Here is a 20,318-nt window from a genome sequence, read left to right on the forward strand (position 1 = left end):
TGGTGGACGAGTCGATTCTCTCCTCCACCATCTTCAGGTCAAATCAACACATTATGAGCTTCTACAGCACAAACACCAAAGCCTGTGTGTGTGTGTGTGTGTGTGTGTGTGTGTGTGTGTCTCCTGCTGATGCTCACTCCTCTCTCTGGCCTCAGCACACAGCCTGTTTGTAGTGGGAATAAAAGAGATTATTGGAGCATGATAATCTGACGGAGAAGTTTGAGGGGCCTCATCGCTGCAGAGCAACATTCACTTCTCACTCTGGACTTCAAGTCAGCACAAACAGCAGAAATACATCATATCATGTGTTTCTCTACAGTTTCTTGTTCGTGACTAATGAAGACAGATTCCATAATAGGTATAATCATTTTTATCCCAGTTACAGTCTGACCTCAGGAGGAGTTAAGAAGTTAAATTTAACACTATGATCAGAAACAAATCATTCATAAAGATCCCAAATCAACTGGTCGTAATTAGCTCTAAATAGTAATCAGGCTGTTATTGGTGTTATTTTGCTGTAAAGTTTCAGCCGACACTTCAAAACTAACAGCAAGAGAAGAGAAGACGCGTGAGCCGTGAATGAAGACTTTGCATCCTGTCGAAACATTTCTCTAGAAACAAAGTTTGACCAAATTAGTATTAAATTAACTTTTACACAATGAAAACCAACCTAGATATATTTAACACTTGAACAATATTCTAACAAACTTCTTACTTTTTAAGGAATCAAATTATTTTCCTTCTTTTAATTTCCTTCAATTAATTTAAAAAATCTTTCGGTCAATTCACTTTGACTCGTCCTCAGATGTGTGAGTGTCGTCAGGGCACGGACTTCCTGTCAGTGGGTTCAGTGAGTTGTGGGTTTGTGTGTCAGGAGACTGACACACATGAAGGTCAGCGGAGAAGGTCACCCTGAAGCAGCCATGACACCACACTGGATATTCTGCCTCTGACAGGAGTGAATGAATGTTGAGTGCCCCTCCTCCCTCTCTCCCTCTCTCCCTCTCTCTCTCTTTTGGGGGGGGGGGGGGGGGGGGTTATGGGCAGGACTCAGGAATCAGGAAGGGAAGTCCTAAATCACAGCAGTTCCGTTGGAAAAGAGAGGGATGTCACCGAACTCGCACGTCATCGAGTCAGCAGACGATTTCACTCGGAGCGCGGTGACGTAACCGAGCTGCAGGGGGTGGGGGAGGGGCTTCAGACCATGTGATGACTTTAAGTGAAAAGGTTCATTGATGAAGAGATGAAACTAATTTATTATTGTTTGTGTCAAACGGAACATTTACAAGCATTTAAACAACAGAAGCTTTAAAATCTGACATATTTAAGGTTCAGTGTGTCGAATCTAGTGACATCTAGTGTTGAAGTGCCATATTGCAGCTGAACGCCCCTCACCTTCCTGAAATCATACAATGTGTGTTAGTGTTAAACCCAGGAGACGCCTACTTTTCCTTGGGATTCCATCAAGTATCCGTCCGTCCAGTAATGGCCGTGTAGGTTTCTCTGAGGAAGTGATCGTTTACCCTGCAGGTCCCACTGGACACTGGAAGTGGAACCCTTTACTGTATCGGAGGCTTGTTTGTGGGATTTGAACCAAGGACCCGTTGACAAGAATCACATTACTGAAAAAACAAGATTGTGAAGAAAGATGAGATCAGATGGTTTGGTTTGTTTTTAATTACACAAAAGCTACAAGGCGGGACATAAACCGAACCCACAACATGTTGGTGTGGATCCAGATCAGGTGGCAGAGCCAGGAAAATGTTTTAATGACTATTATCACGACTGAAAAGAGACGTTTCCATCGTCCCAAGGTCGTGAGTGAACACCAAGGTCCAGATATTTAAAATCGCAGGTTCTGTGAGTGCTGGTCTGAGGGTCGTCCACCGTGTCCTGCCCAGAGGACTGAGACACTGTGAGGCTGCAGGAGATAAGACACCATCGGTCACGAGTCTCTAACGGTCGCATGTCACAGTGTGCATGTGACGCCGCGTGGACCGGAGCTGATGCTGCAGGAGTGTGATGCAGCAGGAAGAGAGGTGATGACATCATCATGTGGCCGCCCTGTCCCTCTGCACGTCCGCCTCTGGGTGCCATGGCAACGTGCGGGACGTGGCGGCCGGCTGAGGGAAGTCTCTGTCTGCTTGTGCTGCTGTCCGCCTGCAGGTTATCATGCAGGAGCAGCTTCCTCCCTCAGCTCAGACCACCCCTCCCTCCCTCCCTCCCTCACTGCTGTGGGAGAAGCCCCCTCCTCTCCTTCACGTCCCCTGCTCAGCCAATCAGAGTGCACGGTGGGGGCAGGGTATAATAGAACCACCACTCCAGTGCAGAGCTGCTGCATCTCCCCAGAGCTAACAGGGAGCCAGCAGCTCGGAGGGAGGAGACACACACTAACCCAGCCTCTGTGTGTGCTTGTGTGATCCAGAGTGTGTGTTTGTGTTGTGTTGTGTGTGTGAGTGTGAGAGAGAGCGGGGCTGTGAGTGTGTGCCTGTCGCAGACTAGCAGGCACGACCACTGCTGCACTCTTGCTCCACCAGACTTTTCTCCTTCAACCTTGCCTTGTCACGGCGCTCAGCTGCGGCCTGCTTCCTCCTCCTCCTCCTCCAGGATAAAGAGGGATCACTGTGGGGGGACGGCAGCCTTCCTCTCCCTCCTTCTCTACTCTCTCACCACCTCCTAGTCGCTGACAGCTCCTGGCGGACGTGCAGCCAAGATGATAGCGGCTCAGCTCCTGGCCTACTACTTCACCGAGTTGAAGGATGATCAACTCAAGAAGGTGAGTGCAGGAGGCCGTGGAGCCTTTGTGTCGGGGAGTAATGTGTGATGTGATGTGGTGGGGGGGCAGACATGGAAGCCGGCTAACATGGCAGCGTTTACATGAGGCTGTGGGGCGTAACGGGCTGGGAGAGGAGGGTGGATTTGGGAAGTGGCGGAGGCCACGATGAACTCTACAGTGTTGGACATGGTGTCCTTGACAAAGGCTGTGGTGAGTGATGGTGCTGCAGACAGACCCTCACCATCCAGTGCTTCCAGAGCGTCGGTGGCCAGAGCAGAAGCAGACAGGTGTCTGTGAGCAGCTGACAGGGGGGGGGGGAGTCGTGAGCGCCATGATGTCGTCCTACCCTCGCTCACCTGCTGCTTCAGGGTTGTTCTCTCCTCTTCCATCTCTTCTCTCGTTCTCTCGTTCTGTTGTTTCTGCCGGGAAAAGACATGAATTCATCGGCAGAGACGTGTGAGAAGAGAAACTGACCTGAGGATGAGTAGAAACCAGCAGCGAGATGTCCCCTGGAGGGGGGAGTGGGCAGACGTGGAGGGGGAGTGGAGGATTTGTGATGTCATGCGTTATGTCACGGTGCAGTATTTGCACTACCAATGATGAAGTAGGACGACGTAACCTGACACTTCCTGCTGGTGCGGAAACGCTCACCGAGGATGTAAACCCTGGATTATACTGATACACTTAATACTGGATAAATATTCAGCATGAACCTGAATGAATGAAGAAGAGCGGCGACAGTAGAACACACTGAAATGACAGATTAATGAAGCGTTCAACTTTTAACTTCCCACATTTCCAAAAAGTGGGTTCATCAATTTAAAAACAGGAAACAATAAAGTTTAGGGCAAAGTTTAGGAGTACAACTATGTTTTATACAAACGTGTCCCACAAATACATCAACGGCATCACTTCACTTCAAATAAATGATGGAACCATACTAGAGTGTGTCTGCATAAAGCTATATATTGTTTTGTATTTACTTTTATATTCAATTTTCTATTTTCTTCCCTATTTTGTTTTATTTTTCTACTTTTTCTATGTTGTTCTGAAGCTGTAACGATTTTCCCGCCGCAGGATCATTTAAGTTTATCTTAGAACAAGCTGGTCGAGAATAAAACCATGTTTTTTTGTGAACATTGAAGAAAAGACGTTGAATAAGTGAAGTACAGATATCTGACGAACGACAGGAAATAGAAAAAGATCTTAATTTTTCTGCTCATTACTTTTAGGGAATCATCTCCCACAGTGTTTATTGACCTCACATCACATCTGGTTGTTCTGAGAGGCTAATAATAGCAAAGCTACACAGAGAGGCCTGATGGGAAACAAGCGTGTGGACAGAATAGGTCGGAGTGCCCCATGGCATGCACTGTGTGATTATGCAACAACAACAGTGAGCGTCCAGTGCAAATCCCCCCCGAACACACGTCCCCTAATTAGATGCATTAACTGTAATGCAGCAATTAAACTGCACAGAGTGGCAGTTTTAAACAAGCTGATTATTGTGTTGCTGCATCTTCTGATTAAAGAGTTTAGCGAAGCCGCAGTTTTGAGACATGGTGAAAGTATCGGAGGGGTTCAGAGGCTCCTCCACATTGTATGTTAACATGTGTGCGACTCAAAGGAAGTGGTAACACAATGCGACGTGTCCTGACACAAGGGTTGAACTTTGGGTTGGAGGGGGTAGAGGTCAAATTCTTACCGAGGACTAATGGCTTGTTATTGAAAAATCACTCACCCTTGCCAGATAACTAGTGGCCGACGTAGCTGAAGCAAAGATGGGATGAAACGAGTTATTCAATGTTCTCTCAGTGTGACTGTGTGATGATTGTATGAACACGGTTGTTGGAGGCCAAATTCATGTTTCCACCTCTTCAGAGATTACACCCTCGTGGAAATAATGGTTGAGCTGGAGGGAAATAATCCAGAGATGATTATTTTCTGTGTCTCAGTGTATTATTGGATTCAAACCATGTCAACACGGCAAAGGAAGAAAAGGAGAGCAGCATTTAAAACGTCACTGAAGTTAAAGTTTGACGTCAACACGTGGTTATTGTCACGAGTTAACCAGTGACACGGCACGAATTTAAACTTGATGTTACCAAGGTTATCTGCAGCTGTTTGCACACGGACTTATATTTTACCAGAGTTTATCTCCAGATGATTAACTTTTGAAGCTGATCGGTCAAAGGTCAACGTCAATAACAAAGTTAAAGTTATTCTCCATCATATGATGAGTCAGGACATTACATCATGTGTAGTTCAAAGATGTTTTTTATGAATCTTTGCTTCTTAACTTTTGCAATTAAAGATTATTTGTCATCATATGGTAGAAATGATATTGTTGTATATAAAATATTAAAAAGTTAGTATATATACAGAGTAGAGGCAGGTTCATGCATGCTTTTAATCTGAAGTTAGACTGTTGTAGGACAGTTGAAGATAAACCCCTCGTCTGGATTTATGTTTAAATCTATTGCTGTTTAAAGGTTTTAATATCTGGGTTTTTATTTTGAAGTATCCCTGACTTCCTTGTGTTTGTGTCTTCTTCCTGTACTTTAGATCGATAAGTACCTGTACTCCATGCGTTTCTCGGATGACACGCTGAAGGACGTCATGAACCGGTTCCGCAGGGAGATGGAGAACGGGCTCGGCCGTGACACGAGCACCACCGCCACCGTCAAGATGCTGCCCACCTTCGTCAGGTCCATCCCCGATGGATCAGGTAGAGTTTACATGAAGCGTCTCAGGGAATAAAACATGAGTTATGATTTCAAATATATAAGATATGAGGGAAACATTAAAATGCTGCACGACTTAATGCGCGGTTTTAAAAATCACTCGATTTAGGAGTCGCTGCAAACTTCACTTCAGATTTTACCTGAACTGTAAACTGGTTAAAGCACATTCTGATGCATCTGTTCAAAAAAAAATAAAAAGTGCTGATGCGTCGTTATGTGACATGAGCCTCTTTGTGCTCTGGATTTGGACTCAGTAGATCTCTATTGTTTCAGCCTCGGGGCCAAAGAGTTCAAACAACACGATCACATGATGTCTCCATCTCATAACAAACACACACTGATGCATGAAAAGTCTTTAATGTCATCGATTCTGGTTTAAACGTTTCTGGTCAAAAGAACGATGGTTGTATGATATTGAGGTTTCAGGAAAACAAACTGAATCATGTTTTCATTTCAGGTTCTTTTAATAATCAGGCTGTTGAGGGTCAATAATGAATTTACTGAGGAAACAAACTGAAATATGGAATTAACGATGACTCTGTGTGTAGATAATGTTTTAATGTGTGGAATCGAACCTCCGCTCAGAGCAGAGTCACACCTGTCAAAGTCAAGCGCTCCCCTCTCAGACCTGCGTGCTGCCGTCTCGTCCTCGTTAGTGAACAGTGTCCAAACAGAAATAACATCAAGTGGCTGTCCTACATGCCGAGGCCCCAACAAGGTCAGGAACAAGGAGGGGGACGCTGTCACCTTCAGGCCTTCTCCTATTTTTAAAAATAGCTCCATGTTTCAACTACAACACAATGTGTGAAGCCCGGGAGCGGAGCTGGAGCCACGGGGGAAAACTGAGGAACATATCGATCAGCTGCAGCAGGAACTTTCCCCCTCTGTAACCTGAGCTGTGGCTCAGTAACAGATGATCTAATTCCTGTCCCGCCGAGTGTCTCAAAGGATAATGGGTGAAATGAAATCATGGCTGAGCTCTAATGATGTCAGTTCACAGAGCATAGTAACCCCCCCCCCCCCCCCTGTGTAATAAGATTAGAGTCAAATGTAAAAAGACTTTCTCTCACATATCCAGAGTAAATCTCTATCTTGATTTGAGACTGAAAAACAACTGAGACTCCACTGATTCGTTAACTCAGCCACAACTCACAACACCTGAGTCATGCACGGAGATCCATGAACTTTAAGAGTCACGTATGCTGAACGTACAGCCACTGAGGCCGCAGTGGGACGGCGGCTATAACCTGGACACGTGCTCTGCATTCAGTCAATAACACTTGTGTATGTCAAGCCTGGTCACAGCCACAGCTCATTCCAGTCAGGTCAAGAGGATAAATAGCACAACGCTGCAAACACTAAAGTCACAGAGTCACTCGGACTTGAATCAAGACCATAAGGTCGCAGGTCAGTTCCCACTGCACAACCACACACACACGTGTCATCATCCAGTGTTGATTTGGATTGTGAGTCACTTTAGATCCGCGCCAGACAAACACAAAATAAGGGTATTTAAATAAATAACAGTACTTTCCCCTTTAGGATTTTCAGTTTAGTCTTAAAAGTGCCACGGTTCAGACCAGTGGACCCAAATCTAGTGCGACCAGAGGAGGTGTCTTCTGGGTCTGGATCAAACTGAACCGTGCACTTTTCTGGATAGTTTGGACTTTTGGACCAAGGGGCAAGAGGTTGAGATCAAACGATAGAAGGACAAGTCTTGTATGAGATGACGTTGAACAGCTGAACCTCTTCACTAACGTCCTGCTATAGGTAGACACAGACACAGAAACCAAAACTAATAGATCGAATGAAACAGGGAACAAACACATGTTCGGACTCTCAGGTGTGAAAATAAGAATATGAATCTTTGCAAATTCAAAGATCTACTTCACTAATTGATGAATTCCAGGAATCTCGCTCTTCTTTTCCAAATATCGTAACATTTGGAGCAGGTCAACACGCAGGTTTTTAATCAAGACAAAATCTTCACATGAACCAAGTTGTGTAAATGTTTCAGTGAGTGAAATGAAACCAGCTCAGTATCTGAAGCTGCTTCTCTCTGTGGAGGATCCATTTACATTTGGGCTTCTTGCCTGGAGCAGCAGTTCACCTCGTCACCTGGCTGCGCGCCCTGTTCACAGAAAAAGCTTCAGTGGGAGACAAGCTGAAGTGCTTCCTGCATTTAGCTCATTTTAGTTTGTGTCTCTTTTCATGCCTCGGCTTCTGAGGGGATCAGTTTCCACGATCAGCAGACGGATGTGATCTGCATCCAAATAACGGCACATCGATTAAACCAGCGTTGATAATAGATCTGTGATCTTTGTGATCACATGTAGGGTCCTAATGAGGAAATTCACCTCAAAATGTGTTTAAAGTCAAGTTTCCTAGTTTAAATAATGCAAAACTCTTCTGAGCAGTAATACTTTGTTTATTTATAATCATTTATCCATCATGAACTTTTATATTTACTTTCTTTAGTTTTTAGATTCTATATATATATATCACTGCTCCTCGATATCTCAGGACTTAGTTTTGACGGCTGATGTTGTGAACTGATGACACCGACGTCTAACGGCCTTTTTCATGTCCGTCTCTGAAGTTGGTCTGAACTGTCGTTCTGTCAGAAAAGGGAGACTTCATAGCGCTGGACCTCGGGGGGTCTAACTTCCGGATCCTGCGAGTCAAAGTGACGCGGGACAAGAAGCAGCCGGTTCAGATGGAGAGCCAGGTGTACGAGACCCCTGATGACATCATCCATGGGAATGGGACTCAGGTGACCGCACCTCTTCTATTTTTACCTCTGCCAAGGAGGTGAAGCCCCTCCCACCTGTTTATGTGTCGGCAAAACACGCAAAAACTTTCTGAACAGATTTCCTCAAACCTGGGAAGAATTTCTAAAATTAGATTTAGCTTCTAGAATTTTTAAACCCTTCTTTAACAAATATAAATTATTCAAGGATGTTGAGAATCAATGAATCAGGCACATTTAGGAGATTTTATTTAATTGGCTCTACTGAGTTTTCTATTCTCGTTAGATTTAAACTTCTCAGCCTCAGATTTCAAACCTCAGGGTTCAACATTCTTGATTTTTCCTAAACAGACAGAAAAAAATCGATGGCTGTTGCTAAAACAAGCACCAGACTGTGTTTAATATGTCCTCGTGTCGTAATCCCTTGATACTGCCCGACCCAGGTCAGACCGTCGATTGTTTCTACTCAGTGTTTGTGTCGGAGCCGAGCGGTACTAAAGGTCACTTTGTGTAAAACTACCTCGGCGGTAAGGCCGTGACAGTGACGTCAGAACGTGTCCTGACCTACACTGAACCTGGAGAGAACAGCTGGCGGCCGCATCGTAACTCGATCACCAAAACACGGGCGGCCGTCTGTGGCTGTGTGATCGGTCCAGAGCGGGACGGAGATGCAGACAGAACAGGACAGATGCTGGTTAATGAAATGTGGAAGGGACAGCTGCTCGAAAATGTAACGTGAGACGCGAACAGGTTTGTTAACAGAGTGGCTCAGATGCACTGAGTGATTTTTGTTCAGACTTTATAAGAATATTCTTGTTACAAAGAACGGAGTAAAACATGAACTGCTTCCAGACCTGCACCGAAAGAAGTGAGTCCATGTGAGAAAACAGCAGGGGGCGTGTCGATGAGGTTTCTGACTCGGGACAGATGGGAAATTGTAAGAATACAAATATGTCAGGATGTCAAAGAGGAGCCGCAATAATTTAATGTCTGAAAACAGCTTAAAGAAATCAAGTTGATCACAGAATAGTATGAATGTTTGTATTGTAGCTTGTAAATCAATCCGTTCACACATCACGTATTATATATTTATACTCCTAAAAGGTGGTTTTAAGTATAAAACAGAGTCCTTCTAGTGACTTTTATACTTTGTTACTCTTACGTCAATCGATTGCTGATTTAATAATTTTAATGATAATAAGGTTTGTGCCTCATTATGTTAAAATCTCTTCTGTTTGCAGCTTTTTGGCCATGTCGCAGACTGTCTGGCTGATTTCATGGAAAAGCAAAAAATCAAGGATAAAAAGCTTCCTGTCGGATTCACCTTCTCTTTCCCCTGCGCCCAAAGCAAACTGGACGAGGTAAACACTTGAACAAATGTCATCTTCCTACGACTTGTGAGACCTTTAAGTCTGGTCTGATGAAACCAGTTGTTTTACAGGCAGTTTTAGTTACTTGGACAAAGAAGTTTAAAGCCAGTGGCGTTGAAGGCATGGACGTGGTGAAGCTTCTGAACAAGGCCATCAAGAAACGAGGGGTGAGGTTCTTCTCCTTTAAAACTATTAGACAGTTTAGTTCGTACCACGATGGAGTAGTTCTGGTAGAAGAGACCGAAAATAGCTGTCATTTGACAAATCTTGTTTTTCCAGGATTATGACGCCGACATCATGGCGGTGGTTAACGACACAACTGGCACCATGATGACCTGCGGATTTGACGACCAGCGTTGTGAAGTGGGCATCATCATCGGTGAGGACAGTCGATCACATGATCGTCAGGGAGAAATCCACTTTCTCATAAAAATTCAAAAAATTCCATGATCAGAACATTTTCATCGAACAAATTGAGAACGAACAGGTCAAAGTACCATGACCACAGTTCTACATGTGAGGGCGCCAAAGGTATCATGTGAAGTCACACAGCTCTGCCTCCGTTCAGGGACGGGAACGAACGCCTGCTACATGGAGGAGCTGCGTCACATCGACCTGGTGGAGGGAGACGAGGGCCGGATGTGCGTCAACACCGAGTGGGGGGCCTTCGGGGATGACGGGTCCCTGGAGGACATTCGCACAGAGTTTGACCGTGAGATCGACAGAGGTTCTATCAATCCGGGAAAGCAGCTGTAAGAATTTCCTTCAATGCTCAAGTTTTTGTTTTCGGTAGAGCTTTTGTTCCAAAGCGTAAAGGACTGACATTTGAATAAAGTAGTGTGCTTGTTGTTGTCTTAATGTGTAGGGAACGTGTTTGTTGTGATTTTGTTTTACACACACTATTCTAGAAAAGAACCACAATGTCACGCAACAGAAGAAGAGGTTACAGGCCTCCCAAACTGTCGAGCAAAACCAGCCCGTCAGTTCTTCTCTGAGCCTTTAAGATTCAAAACGATTCGTTCCCTCTGCTCAGGTTTGAGAAGATGGCCAGTGGGATGTACATGGGGGAGCTGGTCCGACTCATTCTTGTCAAGATGGCCAAAGAGGGCCTGCTGTTTGAGGGTCGGATAACCCCCGAGCTCCTGACAAAAGGAAAAATCGAGACCAAACACGTCTCCGCCATCGAAAAGTGAGTGAGGAGAACGACTCAGTCCTGCAGGTGCATGGACGACATTCTTCACACTGATGATTCCCTCTGATTCCAGGACTAAAGAAGGACTGAAGAAATGCATGGAGACCCTGACGAGGCTCGGGGTGGAGCCCTCAGATGAAGACTGCCTGGCCGTGCAGCACGTGTGCACCATCGTGTCTTTCCGTTCAGCAAATCTGATTGCATCCACGCTGGGAGGCATCCTCTCTCGCCTAAAGGAAAACAAAGGAGTCGTTCGCCTCCGCACCACCGTGGGCATCGACGGGTCTCTGTACAAGATGCACCCGCAGTGAGTACTACTTCAAACAGAGCATCTATGGTAAATACAAGGATGTGGTGTCACAGCAAGTTAATCCTTCGTCTGATGAATATAGAGACAAAGTTTAAAGGGGGAAAGTTTTCCTCTTGCCACTTTGACATAATTACTCCAAACTCACTCGTGTTTCTAATTTAGGTTCATTTATAAAACACATTTTTTCATTAAGAGATTTGTTGATTATTCAGCTTCAATGGGATTTCAGAAGTTTTCTGTCATCCAGAGGAAAAACGGACATTTATATCTTTGAGTTTTGTATCTGGACACGAACAATAACGCATCATTTAATGGACAACACTGAAATACAGGTCATCCTCTCAAATACTACACTCTGTACACAGTGTCCTCCCTCATGTCAAAGATTTTGGATTTGATTACATAAATGAATCCTCTCTCTGCTGCTCTCTGCACAGATACGCTCGCCGCCTGCACAAGACGGTGCGTCGTCTGGTCCCGGACTCCGACGTGCGCTTCCTGCTGTCTGAGAGTGGGAGTGCGAAAGGTGCTGCCATGGTGACGGCGGTGGCGTACCGGCTGACGGAGCAGTCGCGCCAGATCCAGCAGACGTTGGCGGAATTCCGGCTGAGCAAAGCCCAGCTGCTGGAGGTGAAGAAACGCATGAGGGTGGAGATCGAGAGAGGCCTGAAGAAGGACAGCCACCGGGAAGCTGCGGTCAAAATGTTGCCTACCTTTGTCCGGAGCACACCAGATGGATCAGGTGATTGAAGGGAGGGGCTGGCTTCATGTCACGTGATTAAAGCTGCACGATTAGCGCAGGGAAAGTGTTTATAACGTCAACAAGTCACCGAACTGAGAAAATCAGAAGTTTGTGCTTTAACGTGATTCGAGACGTCGCTGCAGTTTTTAAATCGATCAGATCTGTTGAGTCCTGGTTTACATCCGACTGTCAAAGAAAGACGGTCGACATGACAGCGTCACAAAAGTCAATGTGTCCCCCTGGTGGCTGGCTGCAGTATAGGCCATAAATAAGCCTCCTCCATGTTAGCAGATGGGACACGGACCAAACCAAATTTTTCTCAAAGATGGTTTCTGTGATTTGAGGTCGTTCTTATCAAGCTCAGTTTTAATTAGTTATCTGATGACGTAAAAAATGAACTGACCCTTGATTGACAGCTGAGACTGGCTTGTGATCACCTGACCGCCACCGTGTAGACTTTGGCCTCGGTTGGTCAAAATGAAAGCGATAGTGTCCGAGACGTTTCAGCCTCTTATTATGGATCGTGGGAGGAAGCGAAGACGTGGCGTCCATCTTTATTTACACTATGATCAGGAGGTAGAGCGGATCAGTCACTAATCGGAGGGTCGGCGAGTCGATCCTCAGCTTTTCAGTCCCACATTAACTAAATGTCGTCCTATAGGCGTGGTTAATGGAGGGTTTACCACTTGGCAGTTTTCCAAAGTTCAAGACGAGACAAGACGCAGATGAGGCAAGAACAAGAGAATCAGGCTCCTCTAAGATCCATCACGCCATCATGAGACCAAACCTCCATTAGTTGTGGTTTACAACTAATGACAGTGGAGAGATTGACGTCACAGACCAGTTCAGACAAGAACGGGACCATTTAAATCCAACAGGAAATGTCTCTTATTTTATTAACGAACCTCCAAATGTTCCTGCTGTTAAAACCTGTAAATCATCAACTTCTGATGTTCAACCCGTGTTTTTAATTTTAAAGTTTTAAAGAGTTAAAAAGTTGATTCACTGGCAACAGATGAAGATCTGATGGTTCTCAGACTAACGAGGACTTTCTCCTGAACTTATTACCTGCTGACGTCTTTTGACTCTTGCTGCAAACGTCCCCAGAGCGGGACTAATAAACAACTTCTTATCTCAAACACAGAGAACGGAGATTTCCTCGCTCTGGACCTTGGAGGGACAAACTTCCGTGTACTTCTGGTGAAGATTCGCAGCGGGAAGAGACGATCAGTGGAGATGCACAACAAAATCTACTCCATCCCCATAGAGGTCATGCAGGGAACTGGAGAAGAGGTGAAGAGGACTCCTTTTGAAAAGTCGTCTTTTCAGCTTGGAAATAGATTTGATTTTTGATTTATTTATTTATTTATTCACAATAAACCACATTTGGAGGATGAATCCATCCAAATCTATGAGGGTGTGTTTGTGGAGTTTGTGTAAACCAACATTCTTCTCACCATAGAAACTAAACTATGAGCGAAACAACCATTTCTCTACGTTTAATAACTGCTAACAGCAGCTCTCTCTCTTCCAGCTCTTCGACCACATTGTGCACTGCATCTCCGACTTCCTGGACTACATGGGAATGAAAAGTGCTCGACTGCCGCTCGGCTTCACCTTCTCCTTCCCCTGCCATCAGACCAGCTTGGACGCAGTACGTTCTCGACAAACTGTCTTTAAAAAAAAATCAAGTTTTGAAATAACAAGGCCCCCGTGTAACAGGATTTAACCTGATTTAGTCAGAAGGCCGTTCTTCAGACTGTTATCGTGTGTTTGCTCTCTAGATTTTTTTTCTCAGTGAGTGTTGAATGCTCTTGCAGGGGATTCTCGTAACCTGGACCAAAGGCTTCAAGGCCACAGACTGCGAGGGCGAGGATGTGGTGGAGCTTCTTCGGGAAGCAATAAAGAGGAAAGAGGTAATGTGAGACTTTTATTGCATCTGCATCAACACAGACAACAACACAGTGTGTGCACTGATATTCACTGTGACGTTAATGTGCTGCCACAGCAAAACCATTATTCCCACTGAGAAAGAGTAAATAGTTCAATATTAAATCATTAAAGCTTTGACCATTTTTTTCTACATTCTATAACTTTTATATCTGACATTTCCCTGCTCATTAAAATTAATATCTGCTGCTTTGCTGATGCAGCTCTAATATCGAGGCTTTGACTCTTCAACAGTGTTCATCGATTCAGTCAGTGACGTCAGATCCTAAGAGTTCTGACTCGGAGTGGTTTCGTCTGCTCACTGTGTGTTGCTACTGCAAATAGCTCCTGATTCATTTTGATGAAGTAGAGAAATGAAACCGTTTACTGCTCAGAAACACTCAAGAATGAAGTGGGGAGGCAAAATGAAATGTTTAATAGAGCAACATCATACAATGTGTGTCTGCGTATGTGTATCGCTGAGAAAGAACTCGAACTCACAGAGACATCACAAACTTCACATGACACCAACACATTTCTCTCAAACAAACTTTTAAATGAATATTAACCTTTTAAAGCTCCAGTGTGTAAGATTTAGCTGCAATATGAAACTTCACCTCTAGATGTCACTGAAATCTACACACTGAACCTTTAAAGCAAAAAAAATTAATTCTTAAATTTCAGACTTTTTATGATTCTGATGAAATCCTGCATAAATGAACAGTCCCAAGAAACCCCCCCCCCCTCAACGTGCTTTGTGTCACCAAGAGAAAAAATACAGATACTTCTTCAATGGATGAAAAATAAAACATTAAAACAACTTATTTTGAAGTAGTCCACCACTGTTCTTAAAGGTTCAGTGTGTAGAATTTAGTGACATCTAGTGGTGAAGTGTCATGTTGCAGCTGAACACCCCTCCCCTCCCCCTCTCCTTCCAAACATGAAGAAGAACCTGTGGCAGCTTCAGTCGTCATAAAAACTCAAAAGATGTTTAGTTTGTTCAGTCTGGACTAATGTAAAAAACATGTAAATATAAAGGATTTAAATATAAAGGGTCTTTTCTGGGGTAAAGAAAACTACAATTTAGATAAAAAACAAACTAGTGAAAACATCATGAGGATAATTCTACATTACATTTCTGACAATAATTCTCTTTCACCTGAATCTTTCACACTGGAGCTTTAAAGCAGCAACATTTATCCTAAATAGCATCTTTTTTTAAATTGAGTTTTCATATTCAAATGTGATCATTTTTCAGTTTCTTCCGTTGATTTCACACTTTTAGATGGAGGATCCAGTAAGTATTAAGTGACTGTAACTCAGTAACTGGAAGGTAAAGCACTGAGGGCGTGGAGCTGCGTGTGGTTATTGTTGTCAACAGCATGTCGTGACACCTGGGAAGCTTCTCTCAGAGGAAGCTCGTGTGTTTGAGTGTCTGCTTGTTTAAAGTGAGAATCCCCACAGTGCTGACAGAGATCGTGCTCTGTGTTCTGTGAGTGAAGTGCATGCTGCTCAGTGTGGTCAGAGATGGATCCCTCTGTCTACACGCCCGTCAACTGTTGGATAGAAAACTCAGAATTAAAACTGCTCTAATGTACAATGGAAACCTGGAAACATAAATAAAGGATTTAAGTAAGAGTCTGATATTTTTGTGCCTTGCAGATAAAGAGAAACAAAGCAAGCCGTGCCTCTGCTAACTCTTTTGTTGGATTGTAACACAAAGCATGATTCTTCAGTCGTGAGATCGGTGGAAACGTTATTTCATCGTCTCCTCGCCCTGAGACGAGTTCTTCTTGTGTGGTTTGTTTTTAAGGAGTTTGAGCTGGATGTGGTTGCCATAGTGAACGACACAGTGGGGACGATGATGACTTGTGCGTATGAGGAGCCCACTTGTGAGGTGGGACTGATCGCAGGTGAGTTTTAAACAACGGACTCCAAAAAACAAAAAGTAAAATCAGTCCAGCTCAGTGTAGAGGTTGATGGACCGTGTGTCCCCTCAGGGACGGGCAGTAACGCCTGTTACATGGAGGAGATGAGGAACATCGAGACAGTGGACGGAAATGAGGGTCGCATGTGCGTCAACATGGAGTGGGGGGCGTTCGGAGACAACGGCTGTCTGGACGACATCAGGACGCAGTACGACCAGGCCGTGGACGAGAACTCCCTCAACGAAGGCAAACAAAGGTCAGGAGGCTTCTGATGTTAAAGTGTCGTGTCGTAGGTGGATCTAACAGCAGAGATGTGAAAAACAATCGTCCTCCCGAATCTGTTTGAAATAATTCAGCATTATCTGCTCAGTTACGGAACTTGAATTTCTTTAACAGGTGTTTTGTCATTCCTCTGTTGTGGTCAGGTACGAGAAGATGTGCAGCGGCATGTACCTGGGAGAGATCGTCAGGCAGATTTTGATTGATTTGACCAAGCGTGGCTTCCTCTTCCGGGGACAGATCTCAGAGACGCTGAAGACGACGGGCATCTTCGAGACAAAGTTCCTGTCGCAGATAGAGAGGTGAGTCAGACAAATCAAGACTATGTGGAGTATTTAAAGTATATTGAGAAAGTATTAAAAAAGGAAGGACGTCTAAAGTTGATAAAAAACCTGTGCTGGACAGAAGTTAGCTCTCCTGCCTTCTTCCCGTCTTCTTAAAACCAAACTATAATGTATTTATCAAGCTCTGTCAGTTTCAGTCAAGATTTCTAATTTCAACTGATGTTTTGATGTTTGTTCGTGGTTTTATCCTTCAACAACTGTGACATATAAAAGATCTGAAACACCAGGAAGTTAAATATATCTGCGAGCATCTCTTTATACACAATCTACGGTGAAACAAACAGCTGGTTAACTGAGAGGATAACTGCATGAAAGCTTGTGCTTAAGCAGCATTGTTCACGGAAAAGTAGCATCCAGAGGGATAACACCCCCATGAACGAGAGGAGGAGGGGGAGGCACTGTGACCGCTTCGTTTACACACTGTCTAAGCCTACCTTGGCCTCTGGCAACAGCTGTGAGGTATCCGGTGACTTTACTGCTGTCGGCTGACCCCTGACTCGCTCTCCCCCTGCCCCTCGTGCTCCACAGCGATCGTCTGGCGCTGCTGCAGGTCAGGGCGATCCTGCAGCAGCTGGGGCTCGACAGCACCTGTGATGACAGTATTATCGTCAAAGAGGTGTGCGGCACCGTGTCCCGCCGCGCGGCTCAGATCTGTGGAGCCGGGATGGCTGCCGTGGTGGACAAGATCCGTGAGAACAGAGGACTGGACCACCTGGACATCACCGTGGGCGTGGACGGCACGCTCTACAAGCTGCACCCACAGTAAGACACCAGAGGACGTGTTATTATGTTTCATCATGCTGCATCCGTTTTAATCTTCTCGTATCATTTGTGGACAAGGAGACGTAGGTCAGTGATGTCTTTTTTTGGTAGTGCAAAAGTTAAAAAGCTCAGTCATTCATTTCTGTGCCCACCCTGCTACTAATCAACACTTAGTCTGAAAATGCAATTATAGAGTCAAATGCATTTTTCTATCTGACCAGACCTGAGCCCGAGGTGTTTTCATTTTCTACCTGACCCCGGACAGACCCGTGGTGTCTGGCTGAGGTAGAAACGCTCGACAGCAGAGTCACGAAGAGAAGAGTTGACCGACAAGGTTGACGAGGATTTGGTGTTGATAGATAATTCAAACGTCTAAAGAAGTCTAAGTCTTGAGTTTGAGCACAAGCAGGAGCTGTTTGAGCGCTCAAAGGGTTTTGAGTAAAAGCATCTTAACGGTAAATCAGCAAGTCCTTCTCTGAAGCTGCTGTCGTCCGTGAAAGGCCGAGAGTCAGGTCTGGGTCATGAGGCTAAGATCCTGGTTCTACGTCCAATCGAGAGCGGACTCATTGAGCAGGATTCCTATGTTGAGTAACAGAACTCTCCAGATTTCGTCTTCCTGAACGAACGTTCCTCGCTCCACTCTGCTGCTCGTCCTCTTGGTTAGAACCATTTGTTGCTGGTACTAAAGAGCTTCTTGTCGCCCTCTTCCCCCCCTCAGTTTCTCACGGATCTTCCAGCAGACGGTGAAGGAGCTCGCCCCGAAATGTGACGTCACCTTCCTGTTATCCGAGGACGGCAGCGGCAAGGGGGCCGCCCTCATCACCGCCGTGGGCTGCCACCAGAGAGAGCTGGAGGCGCAGCAGCACTGAGGAGCTCCGCCCACGTTTGTCCTTGAGAACTACCTGCTGCTCCACCGTGACCTTCACCCCCCCCCACCTCCCCCCTCGCACAGCCCAACTCCACCTACCCTTGGCAGCCGTGACTCCACCTCTGCCCCCCCCTGGCCCACCACCACCACCACCACAGCCAGAGAGACATGCTGCATGCGTAAGGAAGTAAAACTGAGTATCTAAATATTTATTTATACAGCTCCAGAGGTTTTTATTATTTCCATGTTTGTACATTTTCCTCAATAGCTTGTCCATAATCTGATACATTTAAAAACTCCTTAACTGTGCAATATTTGTGTATTGCTAATTTTATTTTTATATGGAGGCAAATATATAATTGTATTTATATAACTGAGGCCACTTTGAATCCCAGAGTTCATTAGGGTTTTGCAACATAGACACAAGAAAAATGTCTGCACTTTTTATATGAGGGTGACAACAGCAGCATTTTGATGTAACTTCAGAACGAAGGACGTCCTTCTCCCTGAATGATGAAACTCCGCTGGTGCAGAAAACCGGCTCCAAACACAAGGGCTCGCTGCAAAGGGTTGAATGCAAGAGTCACGGCTGTTAAAACCATCCTCATTCTGCGACATGCTCACAATACGTGCTAAGCTACTAACCCCTCTTTGTGTAACTGTCAGTGTAACTCACGTATTAACGTATTCCAGCTGCACCGTTCCATTTATTCCTCAAGTACTGAGAAAAAGTCCCGGCGAAAGAAAGTGATAGCGTATCCTGTTGCTATTTGTGAAGTACTATACTTTTGGTGTTGTGATGAATCCACACTTCTACTCATCGTTTGTGCAAAGAATAAATGTATATTGGGCCAAGAGAAAACGAGTGGACACTACGAGCGCTTCTGTGTGTATTTGTGGCTGAGTGTCAGTGTGTCTCCTGTGACGACCTGTAGCTTTCAATGTCCAAAGCTCTGTCAAGACTGCATGCCTTACATTAAGACGAACGGAGAGTGCTGAGATATTTCCTCTTCTTATTTTATTTTTTACATCAATATAGATTTGTGAACAACACGGTGAAAAGTGAATTCATTAAATTATATTTTGTCGTGGAGTAAATCCTGGTGTCTCTTTCTTAAGATGTTCCAACAGCAGCACGGGTGTGTCTGAACCGCAACACTCTGCATCACGAAACACAGGGCGGCGTCGAGAAGAGAGAGATTATCTTGTCGTGACGTTGACACGCGCTGCAGCTCAGCATTAAAAAAAACAGAACCGTCGACCGCTCCGACCACAGGCAGCGGTGTGTTTAACGAGGGAGGAGGAGGAACCCTTTGAATATTTAATGTTCATTTCCATAAAAATGTTTTTTTTGTGAAACTCTGCAGCATGAGAAACGAGGTCCAGTGTATTTCGAAGGAGAACGCAAAGTGTTTTTATTCCATCAGTAGCTGCAAACTCTTTCAGAGACGTTTCTATTGAACAGTATTACAGCAAACAAACAAAATGGCTGAAAACTTAATATGAGTCATGATTCCTCCCCTGCAGAGAGTCAGTCTGTTGCTCCTTCCTGGAGAACTGAAGTCAGTCCATGCTGGAGGGTTTTGACAAATGCTCGAGGAACGACGTAGATTATTTGCGTTATCTTTAATTACACATATTTCATATCAGTAATTAAAGATAACTTTTATTATAACCAATCATACAGTTGTTTCTAGATTCATTGATTAAATGGTTTTAATTTATGCAAAGTCAGAAAATAACGAAACACGGTGTCCTCGAACTTATTGTTTAAGAAAAACAGTGAATATCTGATTTTAGCTGATTTCATGTTTTACAGTTTAACCATAAATTAGTCTTGAAAAAAAACCAAAAAGTAAATATATCAAACTTGAATCAAGACAATAAACACATTTTCAACATAAAATATAAATACTCAACTTTTCTGCATAGTTTATTCTATCACGTACAGTTTTTATATGAGAAAACATGAATGAAGATACTGGTATGTCAGTGAAAGAGGATATTATCGGTCAACTGATGAAGAATAAGGCGACTTTGTTTGTTTAAGCGTAAACAAGCAGAGGGGACATAACAGCAACCTCTGCCCATGAAAGTACGATGAGATCCAAGAACCACGCTGTGCTCAGATCTCCAGACCTGCTGCCACCGTCACTGAAGTTCGTCCATCCACAGCCAGGCTGCAGCACAGACACGACAACTCACTGCTGGAACACTCGTTCGGCTTAAACACACAATCGTACACCCTGTGTGCAACCTGAACACCCGCCCACACATTCAATCAACTCATTAAGCCATTCGTTATGATTTACCGTGCATCTTTGT

General features: G+C 44.6%; 1 protein-coding gene across 1 annotated transcript; it reads left to right on the forward strand.

Moving 5' to 3' along the window:
• The first annotated feature begins 2,334 nt into the window (after positions 1–2,334).
• Positions 2,335–19,091, forward strand: LOC109641845 (hexokinase-1-like). Its single transcript, XM_069529719.1, has 18 exons — positions 2,335–2,776; positions 5,342–5,504; positions 8,145–8,293; positions 9,511–9,630; positions 9,711–9,806; positions 9,919–10,018; positions 10,208–10,391; positions 10,673–10,828; positions 10,905–11,138; positions 11,579–11,883; positions 13,028–13,176; positions 13,418–13,537; positions 13,704–13,799; positions 15,626–15,725; positions 15,813–15,996; positions 16,166–16,321; positions 16,892–17,125; positions 17,844–19,091. The coding sequence occupies exons 1-18, from the start codon at positions 2,714–2,716 to the stop codon at positions 17,992–17,994; spliced, it is 2,760 nt and encodes a 919-aa protein (XP_069385820.1). The 5' UTR covers positions 2,335–2,713; the 3' UTR covers positions 17,995–19,091.
• The last annotated feature ends 1,227 nt before the right edge of the window (positions 19,092–20,318 follow it).

This window comes from Paralichthys olivaceus, chromosome 8 (genome assembly GCF_024713975.1).
Source record: "Paralichthys olivaceus isolate ysfri-2021 chromosome 8, ASM2471397v2, whole genome shotgun sequence".
Taxonomy (NCBI): domain Eukaryota; kingdom Metazoa; phylum Chordata; class Actinopteri; order Pleuronectiformes; family Paralichthyidae; genus Paralichthys; species Paralichthys olivaceus.